The 16,774-nt window shown below is 46.2% G+C and overlaps 1 protein-coding gene and 3 non-coding genes across 4 annotated transcripts; 1 reads left to right on the forward strand and 3 right to left on the reverse strand.

Moving 5' to 3' along the window:
• Window positions 1-760: 760 nt before the first annotated feature.
• LOC148738414 (uncharacterized) lies at window positions 761-1,852 on the reverse strand. Its single transcript, XM_088747870.1, has 2 exons — window positions 1,654-1,852; window positions 761-1,245 (listed from the first exon to the last, which is right to left on the reverse strand). Exons 1-2 carry the CDS (start codon window positions 1,850-1,852, stop codon window positions 761-763), a joined length of 684 nt encoding a protein of 227 aa, XP_088603996.1.
• Window positions 1,853-4,632: 2,780 nt separating this feature from the next.
• On the reverse strand, window positions 4,633-4,796 carry LOC148738415 (U1 spliceosomal RNA). The gene has a single exon (XR_015997953.1). It is a non-coding gene; the product is annotated as a U1 spliceosomal RNA (small nuclear RNA).
• Window positions 4,797-8,141: 3,345 nt separating this feature from the next.
• LOC148738416 (5S ribosomal RNA) lies at window positions 8,142-8,260 on the forward strand. Its single transcript, XR_015997461.1, has one exon. It is a non-coding gene; the product is annotated as a 5S ribosomal RNA (ribosomal RNA).
• A 929-nt stretch (window positions 8,261-9,189) lies between these two features.
• LOC148738417 (U1 spliceosomal RNA) lies at window positions 9,190-9,353 on the reverse strand. The gene has a single exon (XR_015997951.1). It is a non-coding gene; the product is annotated as a U1 spliceosomal RNA (small nuclear RNA).
• Window positions 9,354-16,774: the final 7,421 nt, after the last annotated feature.

Genomic DNA, 16,774 nt, shown 5'->3' on the forward strand with positions numbered 1-16,774 from the left:
ACTTATGAGGTGTCTGTATGCGAAGAAAGTTGTTCACATAAGCGACGGATGAAAAAATCCTGGTCATGGTAGTCCATCAGGGCATATATATTTGTTATGAAAAAGCATTCTTAATGTATTATGACTTTAATAATTAAGAACCTTCTAAGTCCGCTGTGACGCGTTGCAAATGAAATGTGGAATATGGATTAAAAAGAGTGCAAACGCCTCTGGAGTGCACAAAAAAAAAACTACCACCCCATTCTGCAGACGACACCTTTTCGTCCTCAATTGATGAATGTCTCTTGAAGACAAAAGATTATAGCTTTTGGAGCCTTCCAATAAGAGAAAATTGCTCTTCTCCTGTTAACATTGGGTAAACCTTACGTTCAAAAAAAGCAGTTTTAACTTACGTGACATGAGGTAATTAAGTAAAGTTTTGTCCATGCAAGTCAAGCAGAAGGAAAACATGGCAAAATTATTTTGGAGGATAAGAGACTACGAGAGTAGCAGAGAATCTTTTTGACTTGATAAGTGAGAAGAAAAATCGTTGGTTGTTGTAAGAGAAAAGGATGCAGTGATTTCAGTGGTTTGTAATTGTAGTAGATTGGAGAATTTGTATATTGCCAAATATAATAAAAAAGTTAAAGAAATTATACATAAGTAATTCGAAAAAACATGGACAAAAAATTTAAAATGGTTTTGTAAATGAGACATCACCTTTCAAACCTTGTTGGCAGATAGTGTACCCTTCCTACAATCAGTACAAACCATTGCGTGTTTAAAGGTATTCAAAGTCATCATCTGAGAAAATCCTGACTGGATTTCCATCAGGTGAAGTTTTAACAAATACTCTACCGTCTATTGTCCAAATACTATGAATGCAACCATCTATTGTCCAAATACTATGAATGCAACCATCTCTTCGTTTTGTGTTGGCTGATTTCACCAGCCCTCTTCTGTCCAATGTGAGGTTGTTGAATCCTGCAGCTGCGGCCACATATCCAGGAAACAAGTCCGAGGCCTTTATGTTTTTCAGCCTTGTGCGTTGTTTATACAGCTTGGTTTTAATTTTATGACTGCAAAATTTTACAATTATAGCATTATCACCATTTTTTTGTTTCAGTTTATGTGAGATTTCGATGTCGCTTGCAGCCACTTGAACTTTGAGTGCACCTGCTATCTCTAGAACGGTTTCTTTGGTTGATTGGTAGGAGTTTTTGGGAGTTCCGTGTAATTTAAGAGTATTTTTGCGTATATACTGTTCTAGACATTTTAATTTACCTAATCATTCTAAGCAACATACGGCAATCTGCGGTCTTTCCTTGCACTTAGGTGGCACGGAAAGCCGTAAAAAATCTTGAACAAAAGCTCATCTTTCAAACCGGCAGTCTAAATCCCACGGAGATCAACGAACGCTTTTCATTCCACTAATTTTTATCATGGTTTTCTCATTGCCATGCTCCCACCAATAACGTAGCTCCATTTTCTGCCTTTAAAAGCACACACAACCCACAATTCCTCTATTTGCTCTGACGAAGGGTTAATGCTCGAAACATCAGCTTTTGTAATAACTACAGTGGCTAATTTACCATTTCAACTTGGTTGATATATCCAAATTATTTAGTCCTTTTTTTAATTGTTTGTTCTCAAGTGCAATTGACGACACTGTACTCTGTACGTCGACCAGCATTGATTTAATCTCATGTAGGCTTGGTTCTTCTTGTTCTTCGCTCTCTTCTTTTCTCGCATCGGCCTCGCCGTCCGCCATGTTGTATCTCTTCGCGGCTGAGGTCTCTTCAACGGAACCACGAGCGCCTCTTGTTTTTCTGCCTTGGCAGCATTCAGCTCTTGATTGCTTGGTGTTGTCCATTTCCTCGCATGGAAAGAGGAAGGGTGAAGGCACTCCGCTCAAAACACACAACCGCCCTGCTTGGGCCCACGCATGCTCCAAAACAAGCTGTTGCTGTTGTTGTTGCTGTGGCTGTTTTTCCTGTTGCTGTTGTTGCTGTTGCTGTTCTTGTTTTTCTTGTTGTTTCTGCTGGTGCTTGTTCCTCGCTTTCAAGCGATTTGTGCATTCTTCCTTCTCGCGTTCCTTTTGTTCTTGTGTTTTGGGTGCATTAGGTTGGCTGTCCACGTTCATGCTAAGAAGCACGAAAGGACAGCCAAGGAGGGAATGATTTTCACTAAGGCAGATGGTTTATTTAGGCGATTCAGGGCATTTGCGCGAATGGTGGCCAGGGGTGTCGCAATTGAAACAGCAAACAGATGAGCACTCCTTCGCCACATGATCCTCAGAACTACAGTTGCGACAGGTTTTAGGCTGGTTGGGATAGCACACGCGAATTGGCTCCCCTGCCACGCTAGCAAACGATGGTATCGGGCACTCAAGAATCATCTTTGCACTTTGGACCCTGCTTTCAATGTGACCTGTGATCTTGTCTCTGCGGAAGCTCATGACCTGGCCGTAGTTGGTGAAATGGCCGATCACCGCTGTGTCGGGCAGCTCGCAGGGTGCTTTGTATATTTTTACTACAACAAGCCTGTTCTCACAAACTCCGAGAAAGATTGTGAGGCCAGAGACCTCAACGTGTGGCACTTTCAGAGCTTCTTCCTTGGCTGCGTGGGAGGTCGATATCGATGCCAGCGGCATCGAAGCCTTCCAATATTGCCTGAGAGGTAACTATGGCGTCGATCGTGAAATAAATTGATCTGTCCTTTGTAACCTTGGACTGATTGGGAACTTGTAAAAATGCACTCCCATGAACGTAGTGCCAGAATTCTTAAGGGCCTTGAGGACCTCAGGGTTTTCTATTTGTGTCATTTCCGCCCACAAGAGCGTGCTTTCACTCAGCTCAGGCAGTGATTCAGCTCCTGCGCTTGCGCTTGTAAACAAGTCAGTGGTGTTCATCTCACTTTCTTGGGTTTCTGATGCCATTACTATAATAAAAAAGATCAAACCTGTAAACAAAATAGTCGTATATTGATAGTCAAAGCCTCTGACTATCTAGCCAAAAGGTAGAGAGGTGATACCTACCAAAACCCTAAATGAAGGGGGTGGTAGAGGGATCCTTCCCACAGTATAAGGTGGATAGTAGGAGGTAGCCCCTAGAAGCCCTTGCGTGTCCTAAAAATGGACCCAGTGGCTGATCGGTTGGTAATCTTCTGATTGTAACTTTAAGACCCCAGCCACATACACCCAAATAAGAAGATGGTGTTCTTTTAGGATATTTACTAAACTTGATATATCTCTATACCCACTGCCCCCCACCCCCACGGGATATATTGCCTCAAATGGCTGCTTCTCAAGGTGTGCGCGGGGTCTAGGTGATGACGTTTAGGTTAGGGTCCAGGTAACGTGTTTTGGGCTAGGCTACCAAATTTAGGGTTAAGGTAACGATTTTGGGGTTAGGGTAATGGTGTTGGAGTTAGGGTTAGAGTAACGAAATTAGGGGTAGTAGAGATCAAACCTAACCAATAACCAGCCAAATTTAAGCTGTTTTCTCTTGTCTACGACTATACCACAGGGAGAGGACAGGTTCTCCTCTGATCACCAAAGTTAAACCCTGTTGGGCGGGATTAGTACTTGGATGGGTGACTGCGAGGTTAATACTTGGATGGGTGAACCCGTGTTGTAGGCTTCAGTTTTTCGTCTGGTTACTCTCTCAACGTTTTATCCAGGTAAACGACTTCTGATATGACATCATTTCTCACGGCGGACCGCAGATGAGTGAGGAGTAAAAGAGAAACCAAGACAACCGGGAGGAGAGCAATAATTTTACCAGAAATTGCCGAGCTTGTGGCCAAAATCATTTCTGAATGCAAGAGAGCTAACAAAAGAGCGAGGGCGTGCGCTCGAGATCTCAACACATTGTTGTGACAAATTCCACTTTTGTACTTGACATCAAATCATTTGCACAGTCTGAAGAATCACGAATAGGAAAAGAAACAGCCTTTTAGAGCAGTTTGAAGGCGAGAAGACATGTTGAAACATTCCCATGATTAATAGAGGCGGATAGATTCAAACTGACTGAAATGAACCGAAGCGGGAAAAAGTTGGACATTTTTACTTGCCTGCCTGCCTGTTTGTTTGGTCCCTCGAGCAAACGTTCCCTCCTCTCGCTCGCTCTCTTGTAATAAGAAAAACATGACAACAAAATCTCAGCTGGTACAGGTAGGGTTCACAATGTACTCATGTTTCTGAAAGAAATGCTTTCTTGCCCATGTATCAATGGATCGCTCTTTGTTTGCTCCATCCGTCGGTTAGTTAGTTACTCAGTCAGTCCTCGGCTTGGTTTCCTGTCCTTTTCTTTCGCAAACAAACGAACAAAATAATTGAGAAAGTAGACAGATCTAGAACTAACAGCTCTACTCTCATCCTTACAAAAAGTCACCTTCCGGCCAGCTGTCTGCCCTTCATTTTCAATCATTTCTATCCCTCCTAAAACTCGGCCAACACGCAGGCCACTTCTGTCTGTCTCTCTGTCTTCCTCCCTTGCGGTATTCGATGGGTTTTTGTTTTTCTTTGTTCTTGCCCTTGCTGCTGTTGTTCTCTATTCCTTTCAGTTCACCCTCTTAACGGTCAACTGCAAAATTAAGATCAATTGATTAGTCAGTCAAGGGTTGAGGGCAAGATATTTTACAACAGCTTTTCGGGGATGAGCATGAACGCAGGTCCCCAGTATCAGAAATTATAGGCTCAAGCTACCCACATTTGGGGTAATCGGAAGTGTCTACCCAGTCCAAGAGCAATGAAATGGCCTTGCCTTGAGAGGAGTGCCTTCTTAATCAGAGTACCTTCCCCATCAGGTAAGTTTTTTTATGTTTAAGGCGGTCGGCCAGGCTCCTGTGAAGGTGGTGCAATGCCTCCCGACTTCTACTCTAACCCGTGGCTGGAGTGCAAGGCCTTAGGGTCAGAGCTACCAAAAACTGATTGTCACCAGTCACGAACTTTGCTGGGGAATCGAACCCCACCTCATAAAAAATTAACACACGCAAAAATTAAACACACTCTTTCGTAATACACAGGACTAACAGGGAGGACACATTTCGGAAACAGAAAAGAGAATATCCAGATTGGGACCATGCAGAAAAGCTTGTGCAGTACACCAATAAAAGAGACCCAGCACAAGGGGTACAAAAGGGAAACAAAATATTACGGGAACCAAAAAACAATGTCCAAATTAGGACTATGGAGGAGACTTTGTGCAGTACACCAATTAAGGAGACCCAGCACAAGGGGTACAGAATGGAAACTCACATAGATTCCTAGATTAGGGCCAGAGATACACACACTCGAGCAAAAAGACTAGGAATGGAGACACACTAGATGCTAATTTCAGGTGACCATAGACTACGGAAGCGATCATACCACGAGCACGCCACTGACGATGAAAGAGGCGCAGGCAATGCGCCTAATGAAACCGTTTGAACAGGAGCAGAAGGTTGAAACGGACACGTTCCTTTTCCTTGTAGATGACTTGAATGGCGCCAGGTGTGATATTGTGGAAACGGGAGTCATTCATGGAATGCCATATAAAGTACTTGAGGACATTGAGGGGATAGATAAGGCTGGAAGGAACGACGCGCAGTTCGTCTGAGTTGAAACCAAAAAGGACGTGACGGGGAAGAATGACGGGACATGTTTGCGAGAAAGAAAACATTAAGGACTGCAGCCCTGAGAGAGCACTCTGAGCTAGAGGACAGAAGAAAAACAGGTGTTCAAGGGACTGGAGAGTAGCACAACAAACTAGAGAGCGTGACTGGCATACGAAAGGAGGACAGGCATTGCATGGTGTAAAGAACACCATGGGCAATTTTCCAGCTGATGTCTGAGTTGGCAGTCCAGAGGGAAAAAAAAGAAAGAACGCCATGTGGCCGGCTAGTCAAGGGGACCATAAATGGGGGCAAACTTTTCAATGCAGTGGGGGGGGCTATGGTGCTCAGATAGAAGAAATAGGTAAGAGGCTTTGGTACACATATCCAGTACTGGGGTGCAGACGTGGGGGGATGATGCTCCATAGACTAGAGAGACACGGGACACACAGTGGGAACTATGGGGGGTGCGCCAGGCGAGGAGCAGATTCTTATAGAACGATGGTAAGGCACTAGGTGGAAAAGAGTAGGGGCAGGAGAAAACTTGAGATGGGGGAGGCATTGAAATGACGCTGAAACCAATACACCAGGAGAGATGACCAGCTGGATGGGGAGGAAGTGAGCGTTCTGACCCATTGGCACAGAAGGGCAAAAACTTTAAGCTTGACATCAATCAGATCGAAACCACCGAATGGGATCGACTTGGAGACAGTAACACGTTAGACTAATTCACCTTTACCAGACCAGAAGAAAGAGAAGGCTAGTAAAGAAAGTTCTCTGACGGCCCAGGCTGGCATTGGGATAAGAGAGGCCACATACCATATACAAGACAGAGCTAGGGTATTAATGACCAGGGGCTTGCCACGGAAGGACACGGACAAGGATCGCCAGGATTGGAGGACACTGTTGACAGCATCAATTGTGGGGTGCTAATTGTCAGACTTAGGTCGCCAGAGCCAATAAAGACACCAAGGATTTTGAGCTTGGATGAATTCCAGTCAAGGGCCACCGGAGGGTCAGAACGACCACTTCAACGACCCAACCAGAACCCTGTAGATTTAGAGAGATAAAGCTTCGAGCCGGAAACCTTTTCAAAAAGCCCAAAGGACTCGAAGACGGCTTTGATAGCATCATCGGACGACAGGATGAGCAAGTATCATCCGCATATTGAGAAATTGGTGAGATGGACCCTATGCCCGGGAGATGGATACCAGTAATTTGAGGGTTAGTCTGGGTGTGGGCAGAAATATGGTGGTCTGCAGCCATGCAGACAGAGCACTTTTCCGGTTCGGTGCAATCCCGGGAATGATTGCCAGAAAGCTTGCAATTGAAACACCGAATTGACAAGCAGTCTTTCGCCATGTAGTCATCAGCACCACAGTTGCGGCATGTTTTCGGTTGACCCGGATACCAAATTTTGATGATCTCTCCCGCTATATTTACCCTTGATGGAATGGCACTGTGAAGAGTCATCCTGGCTGTTCGAACGCCATGTGCTGAGCAATCTATCATGTCGAAAGCTCAGGACACGGCCATAATGGCTGAGACGGCCGATTAGAGCCGTGTCCGGCATTTCGGCTGCCGCTTCATGGATCTTAACCAGCACTAACTTATTTTCACAATCGCCAAGGAAAACTTTTAGGCCACAAAGCTCTCTATGTGGCGTTTCCAAAGCAGTTTCCTTGGCTGCATGGTTGATAAAGGTTACAACTCATGACTTGTTTGACGCCCGCCTCTGAATACTTGTGATGGTGTCGATATTGATATCTGAGGCGTCGAACGCTTCCAGGATCATTTGGGAAGTAACCAGGGTGTCGACGTTAAAATAAATAGATCGATTTTTTACCACTTTGGTTTGGCTTGGGGCACTTAGAAAGGGCACGCCAACAAACTTCATCCCTTTGTTCTGGAGGTGTTTAAGAGCGTCTGGAATTTCGAGCTTGGGGAGGGAATCCCTTTGCAAACTCTCAGGAGAATCCTTGTTTTCCATCGCCTGTGAACTCCCTTGCGCAGCCTGCGCACAACCATCAGTAGTAAACTGACTAAGTTGAACACTTTCCTGTGAATCCATATTCAACAACGTATTGAAAAAATAGAAGAAAAGGCTTTTCATCAACCCTCTGATGATCTAGCCTAAAGGCCGAGAAGCGATACCCACCAATACCCTCAATGAAGGGGGTGGTAGAGGGATCCTTCCCACAGTATATGGTGGATAGTAGGTAGCCCCCAGAAGCCCTTGCGAGTCCCAAAAACAGACCCAGTGGCTCATCGGTTGGTAATCTGATTGTAACTTTAAAACGCCAGCCACATACACCTAACTAATAAGATGGTGTTCTTTAGAATATTTACCAAACTTGATATAACTCTATACCCCCCACCCCACCCCCAGCGAGATATATTGCACCAAGTGTGCACGGGCTCTAGGAGATGACGTTTGGGTTAGGGTCTAGGTATAACGTGTTTTCCGCTAGGCTACTTAATTTAGGGTTAGGGTTAGAGTAACGAAATTAGGGGTAGTACAGATGAAACATAACCGATATCTAGCTAAATTTCAGCTGTTTTCCCTTGTCTACGACCATACCACAGGGAAAGCACCGGTTCTCGTCCGATCACCGTAGCTAAGCCCTGTCGGGTGGGGTTAGTACTTGGATGGGTGACCGCCTGGGAATACCCCTTGTTGTAGGCTTCATTTTTTCGTCTGGTTACTGTCTCAACGTTTTATCCGGGTAAACCGCTTCCGATACTCACGGCATCTCGTAGACGAGTGAGGAGTAAAAGAAAAACTAACATAACAGGGAGGAGAGAAATTTTGCCACAACTTTCCGAGCTAGAGGCGAAAATCATTTCCGAATGCAAGAGAGCGAGCAAACAAAGGAGCGAGAGCGCGCGCTCGAGATCTCTCCACATTTGTACATGACATCAAATCATTCGCACGCTCTGAGGAATCACGAATAGGAAAACATGCACAATTTTACAGCACTTTAAAGGCCTCAGGACATGTCAAAACATTCCCATGATTAATGGAGGCGGATGCATTGAAACTGACTCAAGCGAAGCGGGAAAAGGTTCAACATTTTTACTTACTCGCCTGCCTGTTTGTTTGCTCGCTCTCTGGAATGAACGTTCCCTCTCGCTCGCTCGCTCGCAATAAGAAATACATGATAACAAAATCTTGCCTGCTACAGGTAGGGTTCACAACGTACTCACGTTTCTAAAACAAAAGCTTTTCTTGCCCATGTATCGATCATTCTTTGCTTGGTCCATCCGTCGGGTAGTTAGTCAGTCAGTCTCGGCTTGGTTTCCTCTCCTTTTCTTTCACAAACAAACGAACAAAATAATGCAGAAAGCATACAGATCTATCTAGAACAGCTCTAATCACATCCTCACAAAAACTCACCTTCATTTACAATGACTTGTACTTCTCCAAATCTCTCTGCCAACACGCAGGCCAGTTCTCTCTGTCTGTCTCTCTTTCCATGGCTTTTTGGTTTTTTTTCCCTTGCTGCTCTTTTCTTTCTTCATTCCAGTTCACCCTCTTTAACGGTGAACTCCACAATCAAGATCAATTGATTAGTCAGTCAGGAGTTAAGGGCAAGATATTTTACATCAGCTTTTCGGGGACGAGCGCGAATGCAGGTCCTTACTACCAGAAATTATATGCTCGAGTTACCCACATTTGGGGTAATCGCAAGGGTCAACCCAGTCCAAGTGCAATGAAAGGGCCTCGCCTTGAGAGGACTGCCTCCTTGATCACAGTACCTCCCGCATCAGATAAGTTTTTTTATGTTTGAAGTGGACGGCCAGGCTCCTGTGAGGGCGGTGCAATGTCTGCCGACCAACGCGCCTAATCCCTAATCCAACCCATGGCTAGAGTGCAAGGCCTTAGGGTTGGGAGCGCAACAAACGAGGGACACCAGTCGCCAACTTCGCTGGGGAGTCGAACCCCACCTCACTTAAAGTTAGCACACCCACTCAAAAAAGGAACTCACACTTAAATAGTAAAACACTAATAATAGCCCCTAGCCAGCCAAGGGGTGGCCCGAAAAAAAACAAAACACTAATAATAGCCCCTAGCCAGCCAAGGGGAGGCACAGAAAAAACCAAAAACAACAGCCAAGGGAAGATGGAGAAATTAGATCTTAATGGACAGAACGCCTGCAGTAACAATGGCAACAACACCACGTGCACCCCGTTGTCTATGAAAAAGACGTAGGCAACGTGGAGAGCGAAAACGTTTAAAGAAAAGCGGAAGGTTCAGACTTAAGCGGGCTCGAGCCTTAGTGATGACCTCTACAGCACCAGGTAAGATGTTGCGGAATCTAAAATCATTCCTGGAATGCTAGATTTGAAACTTAAGGACATTTAATATGTATACAAACACTCAAGGTACAACACGGAGCTGATCAGAGTTAAAACCAAAGAGGACATGACGACAAAGAATGACAGGACACATAGTCGAGAAGGAAAACAACAGAGACTGCAACCAAGAGATAGCACTTTGGGCGAGAGGGTAAAAGAAAAACAAATGTCCGAGGGAATCTACCAGAGACCCACAAAAACAGGGGAGGGGGACTGACATTCCGAAGGAAGAGAAACGTTGGGCAGTATAGAGGACACCATGAGCGATCTTCCCATTTACATCGATGACCTGACGATCCAAGGGGAAAAAAGAGAGAGAACGCCAGGTAGCAGGCCAGTCGAGCACACCATAAGCAGGGGCAAATTTCTCCACACAGTGAGGGGGGGTTTGGTTTTCAGATAACAGATGGAGGTAGCAGGCACGGGTACACATGTGAGATACAGGGGTACAGACGTGGGGGGACGACGCACCATAAATCAGAGAGTGCCGAGAAACTGAAAACGATCCATCAAGGGCACGCCAGGCAAGGAGCAGGTCCTTGTAGAAATGCTGCAAGACTCTGGTTGAATATGAATAGGGACGGGAAAAGACATCCAGCGGGGAGGCATTGAAACGGGACTGACACCAGTAAGAAAAACCACAAAATAGGCTAGGCTGGGAGACGGTGACACGAGATACTAACTCCCGTTTGCCAGACCAGAAGAATGTAAAAACCAATAGGTAGAGCTCCTTAAGAGCCCAGGCCGGCATGGGGATAAGCGAGGCCACATACCAGATCCGGAAAAGAGCTAAGGCATTGATAATAAGAGCCTTACCCTGAAAAGACAAAGAGCGGCTCCGCCAGGACTTGAGGACGCGATGGACTGCATCAATCCTGGGTCGCCAGTTGTCAGACTCTAAGTCCCCTACGCCGATAAAGACACCCAGGATCTTTAATTTGGATGAGTTCCAGTGCAGATTTACAGGGGGGTGAGGACGTCCACTCCAGCGACCAAGCCACAAGCCTTTAGATTTAGTAAGGTTGAGTTTGGAACCCGAAGCTTTCTCAAAAAGTGCAAAAGACTCGAAAGCAGCCTTGATGGCGTCATCCGAGGAAAGGATGAGTGAGGTATCGTCAGCATACTGGGAGATGGGTGATATAGATCCCACACCCGGGAGGGAGATGCCGGAGATACGGGGGTTACTTCGGATGGATACAGCAAAAACCTCAGAGATAAGCACATAAAGAAGGGGAGACGGGGGACACCCCTGACGAACACCCCGGGAAAGATAAAAGGACTCGGAGAGATTGCCATTAAGATTGACGGAACTACAGACGTGATCGTAGAAATGATTAACCCAGGCTCTGAAAGAGGGACCGAATCCCATGGTGGCCAGGGTAGACTGCATGAAGAGCCAGTCCACTCTATCAAATGCTTTCTCTTGATCCAAAGAGAGAATCGCAATTGGCACGCCAGTTTCGGTGGCGTAATCGACAACGTCGCGAAGGAGGGCGACGTTTTCGCCAATAAACCGGCCAGGGACCCCGCAGGTCTGGTCCTTATCGACAACTATGTGGATAACCTTCAATAACCGTCCGGCAATAGCACGAGAGGCTATTTTGTAGTCAACATTGAGAAGGCTTATAGGCCTCCAATTCCGAGGGTCTAGGCAGTCTCCTTTCTTATAAGACAGCGAGAGAACCCCACTGCGCTGAGAAAGTGATAACTGACAAGAGGAGAAACAGGAATTAAGGACAGCCACCAGGTCTGAGCCAAGGAGGTTCCAGAACTTCAGGTAAAATTCCATTGGCAAGCCATCGAGACCCGGTGACTTGCGCCGGGCCATCCCACAGAGTGCAGAATGGGCTTCCTCAATAGAGAGAGAGCCCTCACAGGAGGCAGATTGGCTGTCAGAGAGCTTCGAGGAAGTCTTACGGAGTAGGTCAGACTGGGTAGCTTGGTCAGCGTATGGAGCGGAGTAGAAGGAAGAAAGGGTTTGACGGAGGGCCTGGGAGGAAGACACTATGTTGCTATCAATATCTCTCAGTGCCGCGATCCACCTATTTGCCGCTTGTTTCTTCTCGAGCCTGAAAAAATAGGCGGAAGAGGTCTCTCCCGCCTCAATCCATTGAGCACCTGAACGGACTTGAGCCCCTTTGGCAGCAAGCAGATCCAGAGATGCCAGGCTGGCAAGGGCAGAGTGGTATGGGCCAACACAAGAGGTTTGACCTTTATCGACCTTAATTTTCAGGTGATCAATGAGCCGGACGAGAACATCTCTGTTCAAGGAGGTGTTCTTGGATTTACGACAGCAGAATCGAATGGTGAGTCCTTTGACCAACTTTTTACCAGCATGCCACCATTTAGCCAGACTGGGGAAAAGGGGGATATACGAATGCCAACACTGCCACGCGTCGTTAACAAGTTGGAAATACTCGGGGTCATCGAGAACAGAGGTGTTGAGTTTCCAAAAGCCTGGACCATGGGGTGTTGCATCGGGTATGGAGACTGAGAGGGAAACGCCACAATGGTCAGAAAAAGGGCAAGGAGTGATGGAGCAAGAAGTGACAGAAGACACCCAGACATATGGCACACCAAACAAGTCTATGCGTGAGGCACAAGAGCCATCCCACCTCGATCAAGTAAAACACAAAGAGGAGGGGTTAAGGTATCGCCAGATGTCAACAGCGCAGCATTCATCAAAGAGATGTTGGAGGCACGTAGAGCTTTCACGAGAAGAGTCAGAGGGATCTGACCCAAACCTGTCCAGTGAGCGGTTAAAAACCGTGTTAAAATCCCCAGAAAGTATCGTAGGAGTGGAGGGGTCTATCAAGGAATGAAGATTGTCAAAGAACTGGTCACGCGCAAGGTTACGATTCGGGGCATAGACACATACAACACGAAAAATCTTATCACAGAGGGAGAACTCACACTGTAAGTAGCGACCCAAATTATCACACCAGGAATTAACAAGAGACAAAGAAGGCCGGAAAATTATACAACCAGAAGGGTGGACAGAGCCATGAGAGGCAGAAGCAGAGAAACCCAAAGACAAGAACCACAACAAACATTCAGATGACGAAATACAATGGGTTTCCTGGAGGCAAACAATATCGGCACTCACAGGAAGGGATCGCAGCCACTGCACGAGACCAGCACGTTTAGACGGGTCATGGATACCATTACAGTTAAGTGTTAGAATGGACAAAGCCATGAGGATGGGGTAAAGAACAGTGATGACTTTCCAGAAGGGGGGCGACCAGAGGCGAGGAGGGCAGCAGATGAAGTAGCACCTGGCAAGGAGTGTTGGCCCGGAATAAACGAAGGTTTCTTAGAGGATCGACGGCGCGACCGAGGAACTGGGTCAAGAGAGGCATCGGACTCTGAGGGGGCAGAGTCCTCCGGAGAAATGTAAGAAACAGGTCTTTTGCGTAAGCCAGATGCCTGAAACATCTCTTTGTCAACCAAGAGGCCATCCGTGTCGGCCACATTTTCACATAGATATTTGGAATTGTCTTCCAAAGTGCTAGGTGCGCTATCCATACCATTATCATTAATTTCAATATTTTCACTACTTTCAATAGTTTCATTATTTTCACTATTCTTATTATTAATAGTATTTTCACTATCATTAATTCCACCGTTTTCAGTGGTCTTAAAGTGCTACTGAAACGTAATTTTCATATGCGAGATTTTTGCAATATAATAGAGTTTGAACGTTATTTGCAAACGCTGTGTACTTTTTTTGGGCCAATGCGTAGCGGAAAGTACATTTTTAACAATTCGAAGTTGACCGGCTGAGATAAAAATTGGCGGCCATCTTGGCGCGGCCAAAACAGCCCTGTGGCGTCACTGGTTGTGTACTTCTGTGAAAGAAGGGTAAAAGCATGGACTGTGGCTTGCATGTTGGGAAGCCGAAAAAGAGGATTTCGGGCAAAATGGCATCCTCGTTTTCTTCATCGGCGGCCATATCGGCAGCTTGGCTATCTGCGAGAGGTTCGCCTGGATAGGGAGCAAAATTCCCGACTGATACCGACAACGAATCTCTACCAGTCTATTTAGTTAATCGGCAATTGACGAGATCCACAAGATTAGGATCGAAACCGCAGTCTTGCCTGACCATCTACATAAAATGTCGAAAGACATTATAACGGCAGATGGGCTACTAAACGCCCCGGACCAAAGCAATGCCATTCAGAGAATGAAGAAAACATGGAAGCCCCATACGAAACCACCACTGAAGATGATCTACTTGGCAAGTCTGAGGATAACGAACAAATCCCTCTGTACAAAATGCCTAGCAGAACATGCCCAGAATCCCTACAGTATAGGGCGAGGGCCAAAATAAGAGCAGACGAGGATTTAAAAGATGAGATATAGCAAATCCATAACAACGCGGAGCAAGAAACAGTAAAGGCGATCATGTGCTTCTATGAACGTGAAATCGGTCGTTTTAATACCGAAATAAAGAAAAGAAAACGAGCCAAAACGGCTGGAACACTGAACACTAAGAGCTGTAGAACGGTCGAATCAGCGCGTGTGGCGCAAGCTGAAAGCAATCAAGACAACTTAACGATCGAGACCGTAAAAAAAATAGCTGTACATCTACAAAGGCGAACGATTCGAAAAAGACGCAATCCCTGATGTGCGTTCTCAGTGCTACACAAAAAGCAACTGCTCGTGAAAAACTGGCATTTAATAGAAACACAACCACTACTGAGCAAACTATACAAAAATCCGCCGCTCGTATGTTACAAAAGAGGACGTTCGCTCAAAGACATACTCGTGAGGGCTAAACTTTGAATAGGCTACTCTAAACACACGCTGGGGAGTCGTGTAGGCCTGTCAACCCCATTTTACGACACCATCTTCCTCTTCGCTACTGGAGACAACTTCGCTTCGTTCACAAGAAGATTCACTTGACAAAACTTCAATATCTGCCATCTCCTTCGCCCACGAATACAAACAAACAGTGAGTGAAATAAACCACGCTATCGGAGTGAACACAACCAGTGACGTCATCAATCCATTTCGCTCGGTACCAGAGCCCAGACATGGTTTTGTGTAAAATTTTTGATTCGAACGGTTAAAAAAGATATCTTTCGCCTCATTTTGGCCAAAGCAAATTATCTCATGATGATCACCATATTCAAAACTACAGGTTAGAGCAAAAATTTGAGATGCGAAAATTTCGTATCAGTAGCACTTTAACTACAGTATTTTCACTAATTCCCTTATTTTCATTATTATTAACTATAGTATTTTCCTTAGCTAAAGTATTTTCAGTAACCAAACCAGGAGGAGGAGGGGGGACATCGCCCTCAGCCTCGACCTCAGACCAAACAACATTGTCAACAAGACTCACACCAGTAGCCCTAGAGTCAAAAGCCACACCGTTGAGAGAGTCATCGCCTACTTCCGGAACTGGGGCGGGAGCGATCTCAGAGGTCTCCGCGTCAACAGAGGTGGTTGTGGCAAGAGGAGTGCCCCACACAGTAAAGTCGCGGCAGTTGCGACTGAGGTGACCTTCTTTATGGCATCGGTAGCATTTCCCCTTGTCTGGACAAGCGGTAGCTTTGTGTCCCTCCTTACAACAACGATCACAGCGGAGGGGCTGGCCCCGGTACCAAATCTTACAGCGGATTCCATTGATATTTATAAACAGGGGAATCTCCCTTTCAAGGACCATCCTAACAACTTTAGACCCAGTAGATACTGAGGGTCTCCCAGACCAAAATTGGTTCCGTACATGATTGACGGTCCCAAACGCACTCAGGACGGTATTAACCGCGATGTCTGGTTCCTCGAGAGGATACCAGTATACCACCACAATAGTGACCGGTGGAGGGGGTGGGGGAGGCGTAATGACCTTGCACTGCACCCCATTGACAAAAATAAACCCCTCCTTCTCAAAATGCTGTTTGGAGCTCTCACCTCCCGCCTCAAAAGTTATCCTGGCCACATGGCCAGGGCACTCCTGTATGGCAACTACTTTATGGAAAGGAAGATTCTCAAGCGTATCCCAAAGACCGTTGAAAATATCCACCCGATTGGTACCTGATGGAAACCCATATACCTGAACGTCGATAGTCCGCGTAAGGGATGGGCGCATGGCCGATATAGGACACGCGCAGGTGGGGAGGGCAGCGACCAAAAGCCCCACGAGCGAAAACAACCACGAAGTTCAGACCCTGAGTTCAGCAAAGCTGAAAAAACGGATGGGTGACTGAAGTTCGGAACAAACGAAAAGGTAAAAAAAGCAGATGGGTGACCAAGCCAAAAAAAAAGAAAAAGAAGTCGGCGTTCCCTCCCGGCAGGTACTTAGCACGACTGTAATTGTTGAGGAAAGAGAGAATATACTCACGATATCCAATGCCCAAAGCTTCTTGCAGCCTAACTCCCCAATGCTAAGGAAAAATCCCGCGTCAGGTAAGTTTTTTTTATGTTTAAGGTGGACAGCCGGGCCCCCGATGAAGGGCATGTGCCATGCCCGCCAACCAACAGGACTAATCCCACCCATGGCTTGCGTGCAATGCCTTAGGGTTAGGGTCCACCAGAAACGAGGGTCACCAGACGCAAAACTCGCTGGGGAATCGAACCTCACCTCACAGAAACAAAAGTTGGGTACACAGAACTAAAACGAAGAAGGACAAACAGACCAGTGCAGTACACCAACAAAGGAGACCAGCACATGGACAACAAAACAAATACTCACGAAAGGCTACTGTGCAGTGCACCAACAAAGGAGACCCAGCACAAGCAGCGGACAGACACACTTACAAAGTAGACAGAACGAAAGATACTGGCCCAGTGCAGTGCACCAACGAAGGAGACCCAGCACATGGGTTACGAAACAGAT

Source organism: Stylophora pistillata, chromosome 2, assembly GCF_964205215.1.
Source record: "Stylophora pistillata chromosome 2, jaStyPist1.2, whole genome shotgun sequence".
In the NCBI taxonomy this organism is placed as follows: domain Eukaryota; kingdom Metazoa; phylum Cnidaria; class Anthozoa; order Scleractinia; family Pocilloporidae; genus Stylophora; species Stylophora pistillata.

Excerpts from the sequence above, each read along its gene's own strand:
- LOC148738414 (XM_088747870.1), bottom strand. The coding sequence starts at position 1,852 with ATGGACAACACCAAGCAATCAAGAGCTGAATGCTGCCAAGGCAGAAAA. Across the intron at positions 1,246-1,653 it reads AATGCTGGTCGACGTACAGA|AACAGTATATACGCAAAAAT; the intron begins GTACAGTGTCGT and ends TAAAATGTCTAG.